The sequence below is a fragment of the Arachis hypogaea genome, chromosome 9 (assembly GCF_003086295.3).
Source record: "Arachis hypogaea cultivar Tifrunner chromosome 9, arahy.Tifrunner.gnm2.J5K5, whole genome shotgun sequence".
Lineage (NCBI taxonomy): Eukaryota > Viridiplantae > Streptophyta > Magnoliopsida > Fabales > Fabaceae > Arachis > Arachis hypogaea.
Window position 1 is genome coordinate 5,885,931 of NC_092044.1, and position 19,885 is coordinate 5,905,815.

Consider the following 19,885-nt stretch of genomic DNA (forward strand, 5'->3'; position numbering starts at 1 on the left):
TTAAAAAAATTATTTATAAATTATTTTTAATATAATAATTTATTGTTTAAATTATTTTTAAAAAAAACTTAATTAAGTTGTTTTTTTTTAACAGGGCCTAAGTATACTCCTATTTATTAGGTATGCTTGCTAGTATCAATAGATATCCTCCAATAATAAATGGTTGTTGAATTGGCAGATTAATACGGTTATCTTTGTCAGTGAGGTATTCCAAAAATAATGCTAAAGCAGCTGAGAGATCGATGGAAGTAGGTGGAATGAAAGGTTGAGATGAAACATAGAGCTAGCTGTTGATGAAAGAATCCTTAGCATAAGCAAAAAGATATTTCCATGTTAAATTTCCAACTCCGTGGTCTCTCTCATTACACGTTAAGGTTATGAAGATTACTCAAAAACAACTTAAAATAAAGCTTGCCTTTCATATCCGTTTAAAAACCAATAAAATTAAATTTAATCGAAATTAAATTGAATATATAATAAAATAATATACTTTCGTATAAAATATACTTATTAAAAATTTCGTTTTAGATTTTATTATGTTAAATCGATTAACCATTGAAAAATTATATCAATTTGACTTATTAATTAATTTTTTATCAGTTTTTCGATTCTTTAACTTATTCGTCGTCAATTAGCTTTTTACCAAAATTTGATCGATTTAGTTATTGATTCTCAATTAACCAGATTGAATTGGCTGGTTCGATCTGATTTTTAAAACTATACTTAATATTTTTGTATATATTTTTTATATCTTTTATTTTTAATATTAAAATTAATTTATAAAAAAATGTAGTAAAAACATTTATGCAAAATATGATACAAACATGATTTTTTTTTTTCAATATGAAGTAAAGATAGCTTGCTCAGCATGGTAGGTGAGGCAAATGAATGGGATTTGGAGGGTCAGCATGCAACATGAATGAAGGTACGTGGAGCTAACAACCACCACTGCATTCAAGTTCAACCAACATATGCACAAGGCACTCGTCGACGCTGGCTTACTTGTCACCATACCCTCATTTCAACCAACTTTATATTCAACCAACATCATGCGTTACAAATTTAGAACATCTACGGAGAGAATGAAAAAACAGCAAACAATCTGTGAAAAATGTTTGTGTACAAAAGTACAAAAATTTTATTGTTTCTGAGCAGAACAGGTAGAAATTATTGCACATGCATGTGTTAATTTGGTCAAACTTCATTTGATTAAACCTAAAATCTTGGCCGCTTGCACAACGATTCAAGTCGCATATAGAAATATAGAATAGTTTCTTACTTTCTTATATTCCCTATGTTAATACAGATATTCAGATAAACCAAATTATGCCTATAATTCTAGTCAATAATACAATACATTTTAGAAATTATTGCATATTTTTACTACAAATAAATGAGATGAGTCAAAATAAATTTTATTTTCGTCACATTTCTTTTTTTCCAATTAAACATTTATCATAAAGAAGCAATTTTCATTTTATTTGAAATTCCATTTGATATGCATATTATCTTCTTCTTCTTTTTTTGTTGTCATATATTTTCAAACTATAATTATAAATTAACAAAAAAATTGTATTCATAGCTACATTAGTCCTTATTAATCCGGTAATATTTATAGAAATCATCACATTTGTTTTCGTTAACTTTGGCCTTTGACTTTAGTTTGGCCAATCTAATTAATAATAATTATATCCTAAACTTATATTTGTTTTGAGAAGAAAAGGTACCACTGTTTAAAACTTAACAATTAACTTGTTTGCTTACAATTACAATTCCAATTCCCTTGCTTAAAATTACCTTACCACACCACACGGGATAAATATTTATCCCTACTTAATAGGATTTTCATGCATATAATAATTATCCCATGCTTAAATCAGTTAATGTTCATTTCTCTAATGTGATGATTACATTTTGAAACTCAGAAACATTTTTTCCAATCTAGTACCACTCGAATAAATAATAACTGAATACAAAATAGTAAAAATTCAAGTGCAGTTAACTTTATGTAAAATTGATAGTTAAGAACTGTTAGATAATAATTTAATCAAACTTGTCAAATTATTTAACGATTTTCAACAATTATATTTACATAAAGTTAACTATAGCACTTGAGTTTGGACGGTGGGTCATGTGGTTTTAAATTTTTGTTGGAAAGGGTGGATCTCCGAAGGATCTGACAATACCCAAATATGTTGTGTTAAAGGAGCCAACATCAGCCCAACTAGCTAGACTATTAACCAAAAGAGTATTCAATGAATAAAAACACCAAGACAAATAAAATGAATAAAAAGGCTTCTCAAAAGACAATGAAAACAAAATCCGGATATGATTACAACTGAATGTCAAACTATCTTTTTTTGGGCTTTTTGCCCCATTTAATTCACAAAAACAATTAAGTCTTTTTTTTATTATTATTATTCTAGAGAAAGGATTATCTATGTTGTTTATCTACCGAAATGGTGGTTAATAAAATCCTAAATTAATTATATTATATTATTAGATAATATGTAAGTTACTATTAAATTTAAAAGTTAACTTATAAAAAATATTGTACAATATATTTATTTAGCAATTTATATATATGATTCAATATTATTATTCAACAAAAAAAACAAAAAAAAATATATTTATTTTTTGATAAAATTATGAAAGAATAAAAAAAGCAAAAAAAAAGAATTTTTATTGATTATTGATCGATTAAATTGAACTATCTTGTAAACTATGAAGGTAAAACTAAATATATATAGAGCATTGTATAAAAGCAAATAAAGATAAGATAAGAACAATTAAAGATAAGATAATAAAAATTAAAATTGTAATTGAATTTATGTATTCTGTTGGACTGAATTTGTGGACCACGAGACTTCTTTATTATTGTCATGGGCTAAGGTGGAAAAGTAGTTTAATATTTTTTATGAACCATGACAACATATTTTGTGAACAATATTATTACAATTAAGTGATGATATTAAAAAATATAAATTGTAGAAAGAGAAAAGAAGTGATATATAGATGACAAAGATATTATATAACTAATGAATACATTTGTAAAAAAAAAGAAGAAGAAAAAATTGACGGATACATTCACATAATCGCCTGGTACATATTTAAAAAATTAAGAAATAAATAAAAATAAAAATTATGATCATCAAACAAATTTTAGTTGGACAAAAAAATAGTAAAAGTGGAGATAGAGAAAGAAGAGAGGCATGAGATTATGTGAGAAGAGATAAAAAAAAATATGTGAAGTGAAATGTTAATCTATCTAATAAATAGAAAGAATGATGAGCTAAATATGAAAAGAGAGAAAGAATTTTAATTAAATTTATATTTATTAAAAAATTTAAAATTAATATTAAAAATAATAATATAATTTACATAAAGATAATAAAGGATAAGAGAATATAAAAAATTAAAATTAAATACTAATTCTAAATACACAACCTATTATATTCATCTCATTTCTTGTCTACTGTAATTTCTCTGGTAAATTTTATCCCATAATAAACTAAAGGAAATTCCATTGTTCTGCCAATTATTCCAAAATAATTGTATAATGTTGTGACTCTAAATGAAACTTAATCAATGGCATGACTTTCTCATTTTCATCCTCTTCAGCAACTTCAGAAACAACATACTTTAAATTACTATAAATAGTTCTAACCAGGTAGGAATAATATTTATGTTAATTTGCACAAAATCAATCAAGTGTTGTGTTTGCAAAAATGCTTCTAGACTAAATCATAATTTCTGCCATGAATGTAATCATCCTTTATGTATTTGGGAGGAACAATCATCCTTAATTCATTCTTTACATAATTTTTCAATGTCTTCTGAGACGACAGCCACTTTGTCATGTAATGCACCGAAACAATAAATTGCATCGCTGCAGAACTTTCACACTCAATCTTAAGCCTTTTTGGATTTTTAATTCCGTCCATTTTAAAAAGAGTAAAGTATCGTTTTTGTCCTCAACGTTTGGGGTAAGTTTTAAAGTTGTTCCTAACGTTTCAATTGTTCTATTTATGTTCCTAACGTTTCAAAACTGACTCAATGTTGTCTTGCCGTTAAGATTCGTTAACAAAATTGACGGCGAGACAAAATTGAGACAATTTTAAAACGTTAGGGACTTAAATAGGATGAAAACGTTGGGGACAAAAATGATACATAGAAATAAATTTTAATTTGATCCTTCAATAATATCTTTTTTTACTATACATAATATTCAATTATTTTTTAATCACATCTAATTAAATTACACTTAATCATATTACTTTCATTTTAAATAAAGTAATTTTTTTATAATTTTACTTTTAAATATTTTTAGTTATCATGAAATGTTTGTAGAATGACTAGTATATAAATTTAGAAAAAAAATAATATATATAATAAAATATAAATTATGCCTTTTGTCTTTAATGTATCAAAATTATTTAAAATTATAAAAAAATAAATTTATTTAAAATGAAAGTAATGTGATTAAGTGTAATTTATTTAGATGTAATTAAAAAATAATTGAATACTATATACAATAAAAAATTAATATTATTAAAAAATAAAATAAAAGTAAAATTTATTTCTATGTATTGTTTTTGTCCCTAACGTTTTTGTCCTATTTAAGTCCCTAACGTTTTAAAATCGTCTCAATTTTGTCCCGTCGCCCGTCAATTCTGTTAACGGATCTATAACGGCAGGATAACATTGAGTCAATTTTAAAACGTTAGGGGACCTAAAAAGGACGATTAAAACGTTAGGGACAACTTTAGAACTTACCCCAAACGTTGAGGACAAAAACAATACTTTACTCTTTTAAAAATATTGGTTCGGTGGGTTTTGTGGAGATTTTGATGAAGATTAATAATATGTATGTAATTTGGAGTGGATGTGTCGATAAAAATGAGAGAAACTGAGGAGAGAAATTTTCTGTTTTTAGATAGAGAAGAGAGGTTTTGCATCCATGGAGGTTTTTGTTTCGAAAACTAAAAGTTTGAATACGGAGCACAATATATACTCCCGTGAGCATTCCAATCGAATGTTACACAAATTTAATCGATTAGATACGCAATAAAACCCCTATTTCTATTCTTAATTGCATTACCAATCGATTAGTAGTCATAAAAAATCGATTGGATACGAATAAAAATCGATTTTCTCACTTAACAATCGTTTTGCTTCATTATTCTCGCCTCTTTAAATTTCATTTTAAAAAATTCAATGATAATAAATCGATGTGTATGTTTTGAGTTTTGACAAATCGATTTGTAGACGACCAAATTATACAAATTTTCCTACTAGAATTCTTGATTATAATATGCCTTAACTCTTAGTCGATTTTCAAATTAAAGAAATATATAATTTTAGGGTTTGAAATTGTGCTGATTTTTTTAGATTGTCAAACATTAAAATAGATTGTTTTTCTTAAAAATCGATTGGCCAAGTAAATTGGAATAGAAAAAACATATAGCTTTCACTATTTCAATCGATTTTATTAAAACACAGTCAATTTGTTTATCTGTTAAATTGATTAATATGAGTTTGCGATCGATTAATTGACCTTAATTGTTACTTACTAATCGATTAGTATCACATTAAATTGATTGAATTAAAAGCAAACACGATATTCATATCGTCTACGCATAAAAAAAATCAAAACAACGAATAACAATGTAAAAGACTTTGTTAACTCACATTGTTTTTTCTTTTTCTTCCATTCAAAAGAATGTTTAATGTTGATCTTAATTTTATAATATAAGTTTGACTGTTTGAATTTCAAAAATCAAATTTGTTGAAGGACTCCATGATCATATTCATAGAGTAAAATTAAGGTTATCATTAATGGAGGTCAAATTAGTTGAAGGACTCCATGATCGTATCCATAAGAGTAAAATTAAGGTCATCGGTAATGGAAATTTTATTTTTATTATTAACCATGAGTAAATCGAATAAACAAAATAACCATCTAATTAAAAATAATCAATATAATCGTCTGACATCTTTATTGTTTACGTTATTTAGTCTCCTTATACTTTTCCATAACTATATACATTATAAATAATGAAGTTAAATTAGGATAATTAATCAACGTAGACAATTAATTAATCATAAAATCTTGCTCTAATAAGCATCATCATCAAGAACAGACAACGGAAATCTGAGAATGGCGGCAACACCGGTGACTTGCTGCAACTACTCTGCCAGAACATGCATGGAAGAGTACACCAAAGCATCCCCACCACTATCCTTAACCGCCTTCACCAAACAACCGTACCTCTTCCTTGTGGCAACCTCATCGTTCGGATACAGCTCATCACTGATCAGAAGCGTTTCAATGACTCCCATCTCCTGAGCACTCTCCACGCTCTTCAGTCCGTAGCAAGCGCGATCCGAGTCACTCGAAACCATATCCCAAACCTTCCTCAGTGCCCTAATCTGCAGCCCTACCTTGCTGTCCTTCATAAGGTTCATCACCGTGCTTTCTCCCAAAAGATCCTTCAAATCGCCATTGCAACCACCACCAGCAGCCATCACGATCCTTCCTATGTTCTCTTCTACGCTTCTCATCTGCATCCTCTTTGCCTCCGATATCATAAACCTTCGAAATTCGTCCTTTTTCGAATCCTCGCTTGCGATGACAGTGTTCTTAACCTTGTTCAGATCCACGTGCTTTATGAACGCCGCAAAAACCTCACGGAAGAACACGTTCTTAGTGTTTGAAGAAGGAGATGAAGATGAAGACTTTCTTCCTGCGGTCGTGGAAGAAGAGGTTTCAACCTTGGAAACTATGGCAATTACGCCTTTTCCAATCAGATAAATCTCAACATGGTCTTGTTGAAAGAGAGTTACTGCGAATTCCGCGTGGGGACAGACTTCGTGGTTCTCTCGTTCCTGGAGAGCCTCGACGATGTCGTGCTTCCAGACCTTCTTGTGGAGTTCGAAGGGTTTGTTGCACTCCAACGTGAGATTGTGGAAGGATCCGACGGCGATGTAACCGTTGGGCTCGAGGTTGCGGCCTTGGATGCGAAGGGTGGAAGAGTCCTTGACGAAGTCGCGGCAGGTAACCTTGAGGTGGACGGAGAGCCTGACACGTGAGGCGATGGTGTTCTTGCCGTCGTTGAGTTGGTGGTGGACCTTCCGGGAGGTATCGGCGGTGACGTAATCGCCGGGGTTGATGATGTTGTAGAGGATCTATAGATCGTCAGATTCTTCGGGAATTATGATCACTCTTCCCATTTTGTTCACTGCGAAATCTTTTTCCTTCACTTTCATTCTTCCTTTTTTGCTCAGCTCACAATTTCTGGTGAATATTGAAACTTTTTTTTGTGATGAATAATGTGTGCCTTCTGCTGTATGTATGTATGTGTGGGGTTTATATAGGGTGACTTGCCCGTGTTGTGTTTGTTGTTGCAAATTGGAGTTTGGTGATTAATTTATTGGTTGAAAGGTGTTGTTTAATTTAAAAGTATAAAAATAGATAATTTTTAAAGATATAAAATTTATTATAAAAGATAAATTAGATAAAATTTAATCATCAGTTCATAAGCACCGTAAAATTGAATTTGGAAGTTTTGAATTCTTGTAGATCTTGCTTTAGGATATGATTAGTTGTTTCGCTGGGGAAAAAATAAACAATTATTTATTTTGGGTACAAGGTAGATATTGAATTTGAATTTTGTGGATTCTTTCCTTGCTTTACTTCGTCTTGGGTTAATATACAACCAAGAAAAGCAAAGAAAACGAACATAAATAAAATACGGCCAAGAATTCGACGGTTCAACCAGGTTTAGATTATTAAATAGTCTTAAATTCTTAATAATAAAATATATTTTTAAAATTTTTTTTATACTTGTCAAATAATTTTTATTTAAGTTTAATTATTAATTTATTTTTATATATTATTTAATTATAAAATTTATTTTTTATTTTATAAATTATTATTTATTATTCATTAATTATCATCTATCTTATCTTTAGAATTTTAACATTAAATTTTATGAATATTTATCTTTAAACTTTTTATTAATTTTATTTTAATATAAAATCCCAATCATATCTTTTTTAATCTTAAGATTACCGATTTTTTAGTCTGTAATCAATTTATCTTTTACTTATCCAATTCTATAATTCTATAATTATAATGTGGTTTATAAATCTCTTTCTATATGAAAGGGAGAAGGAAAAAAAATAAGTATGAAATGATATGAGAGGAGATAAAAAAAAATGTTAAAGTAAAAATTGATTTATATAAAAAAATATAAAAATGAGTGATGAGTATAAAAGGAGAAGCAAAGAAATTAAATTTTAATCAAATTTATATCTATTAAAAAAATTAATATTAATATTATAAAAGAAATAGTATAATTTACATAAAAATAAAGGATAAAAGAATATGAAAAATTAAATTAAAAAAATCATATAACACTATATAAAAATAAGTTACTATTAAAAGATAAAAATATAATAAAAATTTTATCACATAATATAAAGATAGAAGATTGTATTTAAATTATATGAATTAGTCATTTAAGTTGATGTAATATTATGATAGAAAACTAAAAGACTAACAATAAATCTAGACATTATTTTTAATTCTGTTTTAACTAGACAAATAAATATACATATTAATATCAGCTTTTACTTTTATATAATTATCTAGGAACTTGGTTGCAATGTTTGGTTTTTAGTTCTTTGTAGAGACAGAGAGTACCATTTTTTATATACAAATAACAATTTATTTTTTGTAGTTAGTAAACAACTTGTATATTAATTTAAATTTTTTTAAAAATATTTAAATGATTATTTAAATTGTACATGCAAAAGATCTGAATAAAATTCGATATTTAAAATTTCTTTAATTTTTTTATTTCACTAAAAAAAATTACCAAAAATATATTTAATATAAAATCATCAAATCTTGAATAAAAATAACTTTTTTTGGTCATACTTGTAAAAAATTAATCAAAATTTAACATTTTAAGCATTTATATTTAGGATAAAACACTCGTATAAATCAAAAGCAACTCAATATTGTATGAACCATCCAAAATAAAAAAATTTTACGGGGATCTATGCATATTACTATATAAATCGAATTAGGTTGTATCGAATTATTAGGGAATCTATGCATGTTACTATATAAATCGAATTAAGTTGAATTAAGTTGTATCGAATTATTAGGGTTTAAGGTAATTCGAAGTAGGTGGCTTCGATTTACTAAACTATCCGCATGATTTCAGACCACCCATAGTAAATCAAATTAGTGGATTTCGATTTAGCTCATGGTTCTTGTACATAGTAAACAAATTGGACAAATTTGAATTACATATACTAAATCGATACATGCTGATTCGATTTAGTAGTACTCGAGCTCTAATGTAAAGCTATACAATCTCAATTCAATTTACTTGTGTTATCCCTATACATAGAATTCGGAATCACTTGATTCGAATTACAAATCTACACACCATACCCCCACAAAAACGAAAAATTCAGAGAAAGTAAGGCAAGCTAAGCTATTATACAAGATTGATACTGCGGAAATAGAAGACAACCCAAATCGAATCTATCGGTTGGGCGGAGTTGTAAACCTTGCATAGCTGTAGTAAACCTTGCATAGCTTTGTCTCTTCTTTCCAGTTAATACTTAATACATCAAATTCTTGTTCACAGAGAAATCCCAACCATCTAAAAGATGCCAATTAAATATATAAATAAATTGAAATACTCTTCAGAACTAAAATAATCATATTGTTATAAAATTTCATAAGATAAAAATACATAAGTGAAAAATTAAAAGATAACAGCCAAATAGCAATCACAAAGAGCAGAGCCATTTGTCCTGATTGGCTTTTGAAACTAACAGTTTAAAACTACATTAACATAACTCTGACTAAGCCAATTAGATTCCAGCCACAATACAGTTCTACAAAATCTAATCAGAGTGCAGCACATAACATTAACATACCTTAACTGCTAGTTCTCCAATAGCCCACCATGCATTATTTCCTATTAAAATAGCCTCTTTAACCTTAGAAATTTCCTGTATAGATAACATAGTACATTAGCAAAATAATTGAAAAAATACAACCACCGAGAGAGAAATTATACCATCTTAATTAGGTCTACTCTCTTTAATGATACTTTTCTAAGTCTTCTACAAGTCATCATCAAATCACCGAGAGAGAAATTATACCATCTTAATTTATTCATTCAAACTTCAAATGTATTTATTTTCTCCCTAAAGTTATAGCTAACAGCATCTGATGAAACATGAGAATGCTGTTGAGATGGCACAAATTACTTAAAAGAACCAAAAGATATTAAAATTGTACCAAAAAAAAAGGAATTCCAACACATAAAAGGGTATCGGCACAAGTGAGAGATGATTAATTGAGGACCAACTTAAGGACAGTCAACAATTCCAATAACTCGAAATCACATTCCTGCACCAAGTATTAAACTACAATAACACTGCTGATTTACAAGCCTCTCCTATATTTCTCTTTGAACATCAGTTCTTTTTTTCTCCCACCCAAAAACTTGAAAGATGGAACCTTCTGCACGATTAACAGTAAGGGAAAGATGAATATGAATTGAATGGGAGATTAACCGTCAAGATAAAGAAAGACAGTCTCAATTTGGAAACCTTCCATGGGAAGCTATTAAAAATAACATACCTGATTCAGCTCCCCACCAACAGCTTCAGCTAGAGTTCCAATGGCATCATATACAATTCTGAGATTTTGTCTCTAAGGTTTAGAACAAGAAATCACAACTGTGTATATTGTCATTGCAATCAAAAGACAAACGTCAGAATAAAACCTGATATTTCCCAAACGCTAGCATCAGGTGCTTCGATATAATTTCTACACCGTTTGAGATATCTACATATTATATGCACATTCTTAAATTTCAGAACCCCCAAATTGAAAACCTTAAAATTGGAACCCTAAACCTCCCAAATTTCAGAACTATACATCACTCACCTGCGTTAACGGAATTTGTTAACTATTCAGAATAGAACAGAACAGAACTGAATAAACACCAACTAATGATTTCATTTTCAAGCAGCTGAACACACACGCACGCACACTGCTTAAAACAGAAAATCTTTAGAACCAAAATTGAAGGCATGCACAAACCAGAGTAAGCAAAATGCAAGCTGAAGCAAATTCGCAGAGTAGCACTGTTGCACACACATGCCATTATAATAGCCCTGTTCTTGAGAACACCCCTATCAAATCAAACAATGCAAGCTGATAAGCAAAAGGTGAATCAAATCAGAACCCTAAAATCGGAACCCTCTAAAATTTTAGAACCAAATGAAGGTGAATACATACCTTCTCGACGACGGTGAGCGAAGAGAGGACGATGCTGAGTGCAGATCTTCCCGATGGTGAGCTCGAAGTGACAGCCAGAGCAGAAGGATGAAGAGGAGCAACGATTCTCCAGTGGCGAAGTGGTGTGCGTGAGTGGTGAGTGGAAAGTGGGGAAGAGGGGCGACGGTGACGGCGTGGGGAAGAGGCACCGGCGTGAGGGTGAGCTTTCTCTGATTTTTTGGTGATGCTCAACGGCGCGAAGGGGAAAAGGGGAAAATGGAGAAAGGAGGCCAGGTCACGTTTAAGGCTGGGTTTGGTAAAGCTTTTTCAGGAGGTGCTTGTGCTTTTAAAAAGCACAAGCACGTCATTTTGCGTTTGGTAAATTAAAAAGCTCAAGTGCTTGTGCTTGCGGCTTTTAAAAGTTAGGGGTGCTTTTAAAAGCACCTAGGAGGGAGCTTTTCAAAGCTGGCTTATGCTTACCAAATTTTTTTCATTTTCCCGCACATATTTCCCGCTATTATATTGCCATTAAAATCTTCATATATTTCTAACTTCTCTTCCTAACCTTCATAAAATCTAACACAATCTTCATATATTTTTTATTTTTCAACCTAATCTTCACAAATTTCAACACAAATACATCTCTATCACATATTAGGTATGAACTTCTATCTATTTATATTATTTTTTTGCGTTAATTTTGTATTTTTTCAGTAGATCTATTATCTTTGTTTGTTTTTTTCTGTTCTTTGAAACGGGAAGAGGTTGATGAAAACCAATCATAAAATTTTTTTTGCATGAGCATTAGTCCAAATTATAATAACAACATGTATATACATATGTAAATATAGATATATAATCATAAGAGTAGTTTATTTGAGATATGTGTCCCATTTTTTATGATCTGTAAAGGTGAGCCAATATACATAGGTGGGTAATGGACGTACCCAGTACTAACATTGGATTACATACAAATTTTATGATACTTATATAAAATTTTAAAGTTAAAAAATAGAAGAATTTATTTATTATATTTATTATTTATTTTAACATTATTTTATTTTAAAATATTATATAAAATTTTAAAGAATTTGAAAAAAAAAATTATTTTTTTGTTATAAACATGTTTATTATAATTTTTTCAACTTTTAAAAGCTGTTTTACCAAACACAATTATGGTGCTTGTACTTATTAAAAGCCATTTTTAATTTGATTTTACCAAACGTAAGTGCTGCAGCTTTTAAATGCCCATCCAAACATTTCTCAAACCTTTTCCAAACCTCAATCATTTTCCAAGATTCAGCTAGTTCCAATATCAATTATTTTCAAAGCGAATCAGTACCCATAATAAATCTCTTTTTAAAATCAAACAAGCTCAAATACTAAATCATTTATAAAGTCACTAACTCAAAATTAAACCATTTCCAAAGTTAATCCAGTTTCATATTCCAAATCATTTCCAAAGCTAATTCCTTTACATTATCGAAAATAGCTTCAAAACCAAGAAAAGCTATTTTTCATAATAATCAACTAAATAACCTTTCAAACTAATTTCTTTTCAGCAATCACAAACTACTCAAGCAATCAAGCAATCAGTCATTCAGTCCAGCAAACAACCACATTTAAAAGACAATCATAATCACAGACATATGTTCTCTCACATTAATATCTAGTTATCACAACACTGTAATATAAATTAGATTATAAGAAAAACCCTACCTCAATTAACCGAGTTCGCACAAATTTAATCGTGATAATTCCCTCTCCTACTAATTCATGGCAGCAGATGCGACTCTCACGCAATTAAAACGGCAATGGCAGCAACCGAAACAGCGGTAGCGGTAATGTTAACCTTCACCGCAGTGGCCATGGTTGCAGCAAAATAAAAGATTCAGATTGGATAGGAATTAATAGCAATTACAACCCTGGGGATTCAAGACAAAGTAAGGACTAGAATTAAAATCAGAACATGGAAACCATAGCGGTGATAAAACAGAACATACAAATTGATCAAACCTAAGGGGACGATTAGACCAGTACCAAGATAGCAAAGTCAGAACTAGCAGCAGCTTTAGCAGTTTCCTGATGGCATCAACATTATCCCCTATGATGGTTCTAGCAGCGAATAGGAAAAATAAAGCAACAGTACTAATCAGAGACATTGATTTCCTTAGTTAGAACACGAGAAAGACAAAAGAACAAGATGGAAGCAGAGTAAAGACTAAACCTTACCGTTTCAAGAACGGAGATATTGGAACCGAAACAATAACTCCAACATCGGCTCAATCAACAGAACAGGGTGCAACAACAACGGTTTCAATCTAATTGATGGCAGCAGCGGTGGCGGAGCAGGACGGCATGAGAGCGGACCTCGTCCTTCTCCCCTTTGTCGCATTTTTGCTCCTCTGTCTTCCGTGCATCCCTCATGCTTTTCACTCTCCTCTGCCCTAATCAGTGTTGACTGTGTCTATGGTGATGAAGGCTTCAGCGGTAACGATGAAGTGCAGCGGCGCGTCGGTGGCCATGGAAGCACCGCGACAACAAGGTATCACCTCCCTCTTGCGCGACGCTCCTCCTGGTTCTCCCTTTCTCAGGCGCGACTCTTCCTCTCCAAACAACGCGATGGCAGCGGCGGCACCAAGTCCCGCGGCGAGATGACGATGCCGTGGAACACGAGCGGCGGGCTCCAGGCCGGCGGTGGCGGCTCGTGAGGACGACAACATCGAGGCGGCGGTGGCAGGACCCAGTGGCACCAGTGCAACCTTCCTCTTCTCTTCTTCCCCCTCGGTTCTCTCTTTCTCTCCACTATCCCTTTTCCCTCTCTCTTTCTTTTCCTTTTACTGCTGTTGTGTCTTAGGTTGACTTAAGAAGAAAGGAAAGCTGCTGCTGTGTATTGGGTTAAGTCAGTAAGGAAAAAAGGGCAAATGGCGGCTAATTTAGGGCGATTAGGGTTTATTTGGGGTAAATTTAATAATTTTAATAAGATTAAGGGTAATAGAATAATTAAAAACCTATTTTAACCCAATACTAATATTTATTAAAGATACTATTTTAATTATCAACTTACAAATTATTTTTTAATAAATATTCTAATTCGATAATTAGAGATAATATAATGAATTTTCTTTCTTTATACAATTAAAGTATTAAATTCTAAAATCTATATTATTTAACTAAATTGTATACAATTTTTATTCTTTTGCAACTGTTAAGCTGTATAATTTAAATATAAAAAATTATTCAATAACTATAAAATTAAGTAAAATTTTTAATTTAATTGTCAAAACTTGACTTAATTACTTCTAATAAAATAATTTCTAAAATAAAATCTTTAATTAATAAATAAATTAAAATTAACTCGTAATAATATTTTTTTGAAAATTATGGGTCTTACACACATTCTAGTCATCGTTCAATCGATTGGGTAACATGACCAATCGAGTGATTTTTGCGAAAACCATTCGGCCTTGCAACTTTCAATTGATTGTTTTGTGGTAACCTGAAGTTCAATCAATTGAGTTATGGGAACCTGAAATTCAATCGATTGTTTTGTCAATCCAATCAATTGATTTTTTAAGAAACACTATTTTAAAATTTTCGACGGATGTAATGGATCAAAGATAAACCTTTAATTGATTGGAATTGCCAAAAAGTTATTACGATCAATGGAAGATCTATTTCGTTATTTTTTTTATTATTAATAAATATAATAAATAAATGATAAAATAATAATTTATAAAATAAAAAATAATTTTTATAATTAAATAAAATATATGAGATTAATTTATAATTAAAATTAAAAATAAATTATTTAACAATTATTGAAAAATTTTAAAAATATATTTTGTTATGAGATTATTTAATAGTCCAAAAGTTCTGAGATAAATTTTTTGCCATGTTAATAGTAATAGTGTGTGTGAATGAGTGTGTTGTGTAATGTATAAGCCACTTCAAACATTATAAACACTTTCGAGGAGCTATGAAATAAATTCAAAAACTGACTGTAACTTGGTTTAAATCTGGGATGTGAGGCTCAAGAGACTTAGCTCAGGTAACTTTGCCATTAGGCAAGGCTACATGTTACAAAGTTATATGTTAATTATTGTATATATTATATATCGAACCTTTTTAATTAAATTATTTTATATTCGTTAAACTTAATTTTAATTTTAGTTTTTTTATTTATTTTTTCTCAAGGATAGAATTTTTTAATTATACACTATTATTTAAATAAATATTAAATTTTATTAAATATTTTTAAATTTAAAAAGGTCAAGTCACCAAAAATTTAAAAAGGTCAAATATCTTTTATTAATTATAACATTTCTTTTTATGATTATATAATTCTTTTTAATAAATACTTAAAACATGTAATAAATATAAACTAATTAATAAATTATTGAAATCTAAGAATAATTAATTTAATACAAAAAACAAAATTTAAAAAATACTTATTATGAAAATAATAAAATATAATTCTATATAATTACTTAATTATAATTGGGTCACCAATTTAATAGTAACTAAACGATTGAATTGGTAATTCAATAATTTAATATTTTAATTAAGTTAATTATCAATTCAATTCTAATAACTATGTTTAATAGACTAGTCAAAGAGATGCTTTGGAGGTTATTTTTTTTTCAAATGCTCTCCTATATTCTTACTGCATAATTTTGTTTTACCTCTTATATCCACATTATTTCTAAAGTATTTTATATGAAAAAATAAACACATCCACGTTGTTACTTTATATTTTATATGAAAAAGCAAACATCTATGCTAAAATAAATAAACATGTGTAATATATGAAAATAAACAGAACTTAAGTGATATTAAGAAAAACAAAATGTAAACATTTAATAGATAGAGAAATAAAAAAAATACAAACATAATAAGAATAACATAACTAAAATATTTTTGAAGTTGCTACTTAAATTATTTTTTTAATGAGTAAAAATTTATAAAACTAAGCACTTAAATTAATTTCTAAAGAACTTTAAATTAGACAATTTAATTTTTAACAATTTTTTATTATTAGAAAAATCTTCAAGAATTATTTTGATTAGACACATTATTATTATTTTTAATAAAATTTTAACAAATTTTATTGTAGGTCTAAATAAATTAAACTAGTAGTTCCTTTTACAGAAAAATATATTCGCCTAAAAACTTTAAAATAATAAAAAATTGTTAATTACCAAAATATTTAATTTATAATATTTAAAAATTAATTTAAATATTTACTCAAATTATATAAAATACTTTATTCAAATGAGAATATTCATGAAGATGTAAACCAAGCACACACAACAAACAAAATCCTACGTTCCAATTCTGTCGCACAAACTAATGTAATCTGTATGACTAACTAACATCCACCCTTATCATCCAACTGTTATGACTATATGCTAGATATTCACAACTAAATCACAAGACCAAAGCCAGATAGTTGTCTCATCTATTTGATCAATCACCGTTCTTACCATTATACACAGAAAATCTAATACCATGTGCAATCTGTTGTTTGCTTCCTCTAATACCATGTGTAATGTGTTAAATTATTGAATTACTGAGTCATTGGTGAGTCCTTTGTTGAACCGATTGATCCAATCTTATGTAAATAAAAAATAAAATATAGTAAAAAATTTTAGATTTAAAAATTTAAAATACATATATTTACTAATATTTTAAAAATATCTAGTTATTCTAAACAATATGGAACAGAAATAATAAATATTTTATTAATTTTATTCTATCGTAAATATTTTTATTTTTTATATTAAAATAACTATTATTTTCGAATTTTAATAATTTATTAATTAGTTTATATCTATTATACTATTATATACTACAAGTATTTATTAAAAAATAATATTAATAGATATTATATAATTATGAAAAGAAAATAATAAATGAGTTTATAATTACTATTAAATAAAAATATAATTAATTTAAAAATGAATGAGCTTATAATTAAAATTAAAATAAATTAAATAAAATTAAATTATTTGCTAAAAGATATCAATATATATTTTAATTTGTATATATAATAATAACAAATAAGTTAGCCTAGTGATTGTGACTACTGTGTATTTTCCTTGAAGAAGGGGGTTCGAACTCCAGACTGATCTTTACAAAGTTTGACTGGTTTTATCGGTTATTGAGATAGATTTAGAAAATTATTTAATTTAATCATCTACTAACCTTAAAGTACTTCAAAGCACATATAATAATTAATGATCAACACATGCATACAAATCATATCCATAATAAAATAATATTTTATTTAAAATATCAATATTACATATAACATGAATATTTTTTGGATACTATAACTATAGATAACTCACATCAGGTAATTAATCAATTTAATCAGAATCATATGTGAGTAAATTGTGTATGATAATGTGATATTAGAGAAGACTAATAATTAATTAATAATACATAAAAACTACAATATTTTTAAACATATCAAATTAATTATTAAATATTGTTGCTCTTAAACGAAGTAGTAGTATAGTCTCAAAGTGATGAAGTTGTTGCTTCTTGGCCAAGGCCGTGATGTGGAGAAATATAATCATGTTTTATTAATGGTGGATTATTATTCTGATGAGTGGAATCCATCACGCTATTTGCTTTACCCATCTCCAATGCCGCAAGCAACTCACAATCTTCAATGTCATTCAGCCACAACCCTAAATTGTCCTCACCAAAAGCTTCACCCGCAATCTCTTTTATTCCATTCATAATATCAATATCACCAAAATCAGTGTCACCAAAATTATTATTATTGTTATTGTTGTTGTTGGCTTTAGCTACCTCCATGTTCATCCAATCTCCAACACTTGTCATCCTCTCCTCACTCGACAGGTAATCATGGAAAGCCTTCGAATTCTCATTGTTGCTGTTACTTCTCTGATGATCGAGAGTGGTACCGCCAAAAGCACACATCGACTCGTGGTCCAACCTTAAATTCTTGTCTCTAAATCCCATAGACAAATCGCTTTGTGGACAATCTACGTTCTGACATGTATATAGTAATTTGTCCACAAAGTTATTATCGTTATTGTTGTTGTTACTATTATTATTATTATTATTATCAAAATCACACTTTCTTTTTTCACCGCCTCCAATGCTGCTATTGCCGCTACTGCCGCCACCGCCAAACAAAACATGATCAACAGAATTATTAATAGAGTTTATTGGGGATGACTCAAAGACTTCAATTTCTCCCTCACCGTCTTCCTTATTATTCTCCTCGTCGCTGGACGAAGAAGGAGAAATCTTAAGACACTTGTTGGTAAGTCTCAATAAAGCTTCTTCTTTGTTCACAACTTTGGACCAAGTAGCACTATCTTTGACAGTCATATTATCTTGCAAGGTCTTTGATTGAGTCACAAGCCTTCTCAATTTCTCCAGGTCAGGAGACATGTGCTTTATAATTGAAGCCAAAACCGAAACCTTCCATGTCTTCTTCAAATCATGGGGTTTCTTATACGGTGGTGGCCCGTGTCCTTGAGCCAAAAGGCCCTGTTCACCCCCACCATGCCTCTGACCCATTAGGCCACCACGGTGGGGCCACACCTTTATCCAAAGGATACTTTCTTTGTGGCGGCACACAGTGTTGCATCAGTGATGAAAGAAGAGATCCTAGTGTTTTGTCTTGAAGATCTTGGAGAAGGTGTATGCTCGACGACTCATCTAATTCTCCCTTTTCAAGTAAGGGTAAATACTTTGCAATTGCTGCAGGGGCATTTTGGTCAAATCTAATATCTTCTTTCCACCATTCTCGTAGACTATCCGAGCTTCTAGTAACTGGCTTACCTATAAATTATAATTAAAATATTTTAATATCAAAGTGAAGACTGAAGTATGACATAAATAAAATAGTTTTTAATAAAAACATAGAAAAATATTAAAATTATTTTTGTATTAATTGTTAAATAAAAATTAAAATATAATTAACTTCATAATTAAAAATTTTAGATAATTTAATAGTTAATTATGCTTATTTTAATTTCTATACCTTTTTCAGGGACGATGCCATAGACGAATCCACGAGCTTTGCAAACCTCCATCATCTTGATCATGTATTTGAGGACAGAGTCTTGTGCCCTAGACATCTTCTTTTTCCTGGACGCTTCTTGCTTGGCTTCTCTGTTCTCAGATTCGTCCATGTTAAGTTTCTCCTTCATCTTTTGGAGAAGGACACGGTCTTTACATATGCGCTTCTTCAGATTTTCATAGTCTATCATTTCATCTTCTGCTGTCAAGGTTACATCAATTTCCTCGTCTTCTGTATCGGACAATTGAACATAGGGAGGATCCATTTATTCTTGGATCAGCACCATGATGATTTTTTTTTATAAAAGAAGTCAAGTGAATTGTGAAAAATATCTGTATAGAAGAATAAATAAGAGTAATTGATATTATGTTGCTAGAACTCGTGAAAGTTATGTACGTATATATAGATATCCACGAAGGTTGTAGAATGGCGGTGTTAGAAGGAGCTAACATCAGCAAAATAATCTTAGCTTAGTGGAATTGTATTTAAGTAAATAATTC

At 29.4% G+C, this 19,885-nt stretch overlaps 1 protein-coding gene, 1 long non-coding RNA gene and 1 pseudogene across 10 annotated transcripts; all 3 read right to left on the minus strand.

The window, feature by feature from the left end:
- Positions 1 to 6,189: 6,189 nt before the first annotated feature.
- Positions 6,190 to 7,269, minus strand: LOC112708779 (protein PELOTA 1-like). The gene is made up of 2 exons (XM_029288967.1): positions 7,243 to 7,269; positions 6,190 to 7,188 (listed from the first exon to the last, which is right to left on the minus strand). Exons 1-2 carry the CDS (start codon positions 7,267 to 7,269, stop codon positions 6,190 to 6,192), a joined length of 1,026 nt encoding a protein of 341 aa, XP_029144800.1.
- Positions 7,270 to 9,247: 1,978 nt separating this feature from the next.
- LOC112710119 (uncharacterized) lies at positions 9,248 to 14,266 on the minus strand. Of its 9 annotated transcripts, none has more exons than XR_011865282.1 (9): positions 13,550 to 14,239; positions 13,334 to 13,432; positions 11,339 to 13,242; positions 11,141 to 11,232; positions 10,821 to 10,882; positions 10,676 to 10,733; positions 10,331 to 10,555; positions 9,964 to 10,038; positions 9,248 to 9,683 (listed from the first exon to the last, which is right to left on the minus strand). It is a non-coding gene; the product is annotated as an uncharacterized lncRNA (long non-coding RNA). The 9 variants fall into 9 exon arrangements; XR_011865279.1 differs by having other exon boundaries at positions 10,821 to 10,984; XR_011865277.1 differs by lacking the exon at positions 10,821 to 10,882 and having other exon boundaries at positions 10,676 to 10,773.
- Positions 14,267 to 17,842: 3,576 nt separating this feature from the next.
- On the minus strand, positions 17,843 to 19,650 carry LOC112708780 (putative ETHYLENE INSENSITIVE 3-like 4 protein; annotated as a pseudogene).
- Positions 19,651 to 19,885: the final 235 nt, after the last annotated feature.

What these genes read in the sequence shown, in the direction of transcription:
- LOC112708779 (XM_029288967.1), bottom strand. Translation starts at nt 7,269, where the DNA reads ATGAAAGTGAAGGAAAAAGATTTCGCA. An exon ending in TGAAGGAAAAAGATTTCGCA is followed by an intron (nt 7,189 to 7,242) that starts GTGAACAAAATG and finishes GACGATCTATAG; the next exon opens with ATCCTCTACAACATCATCAA.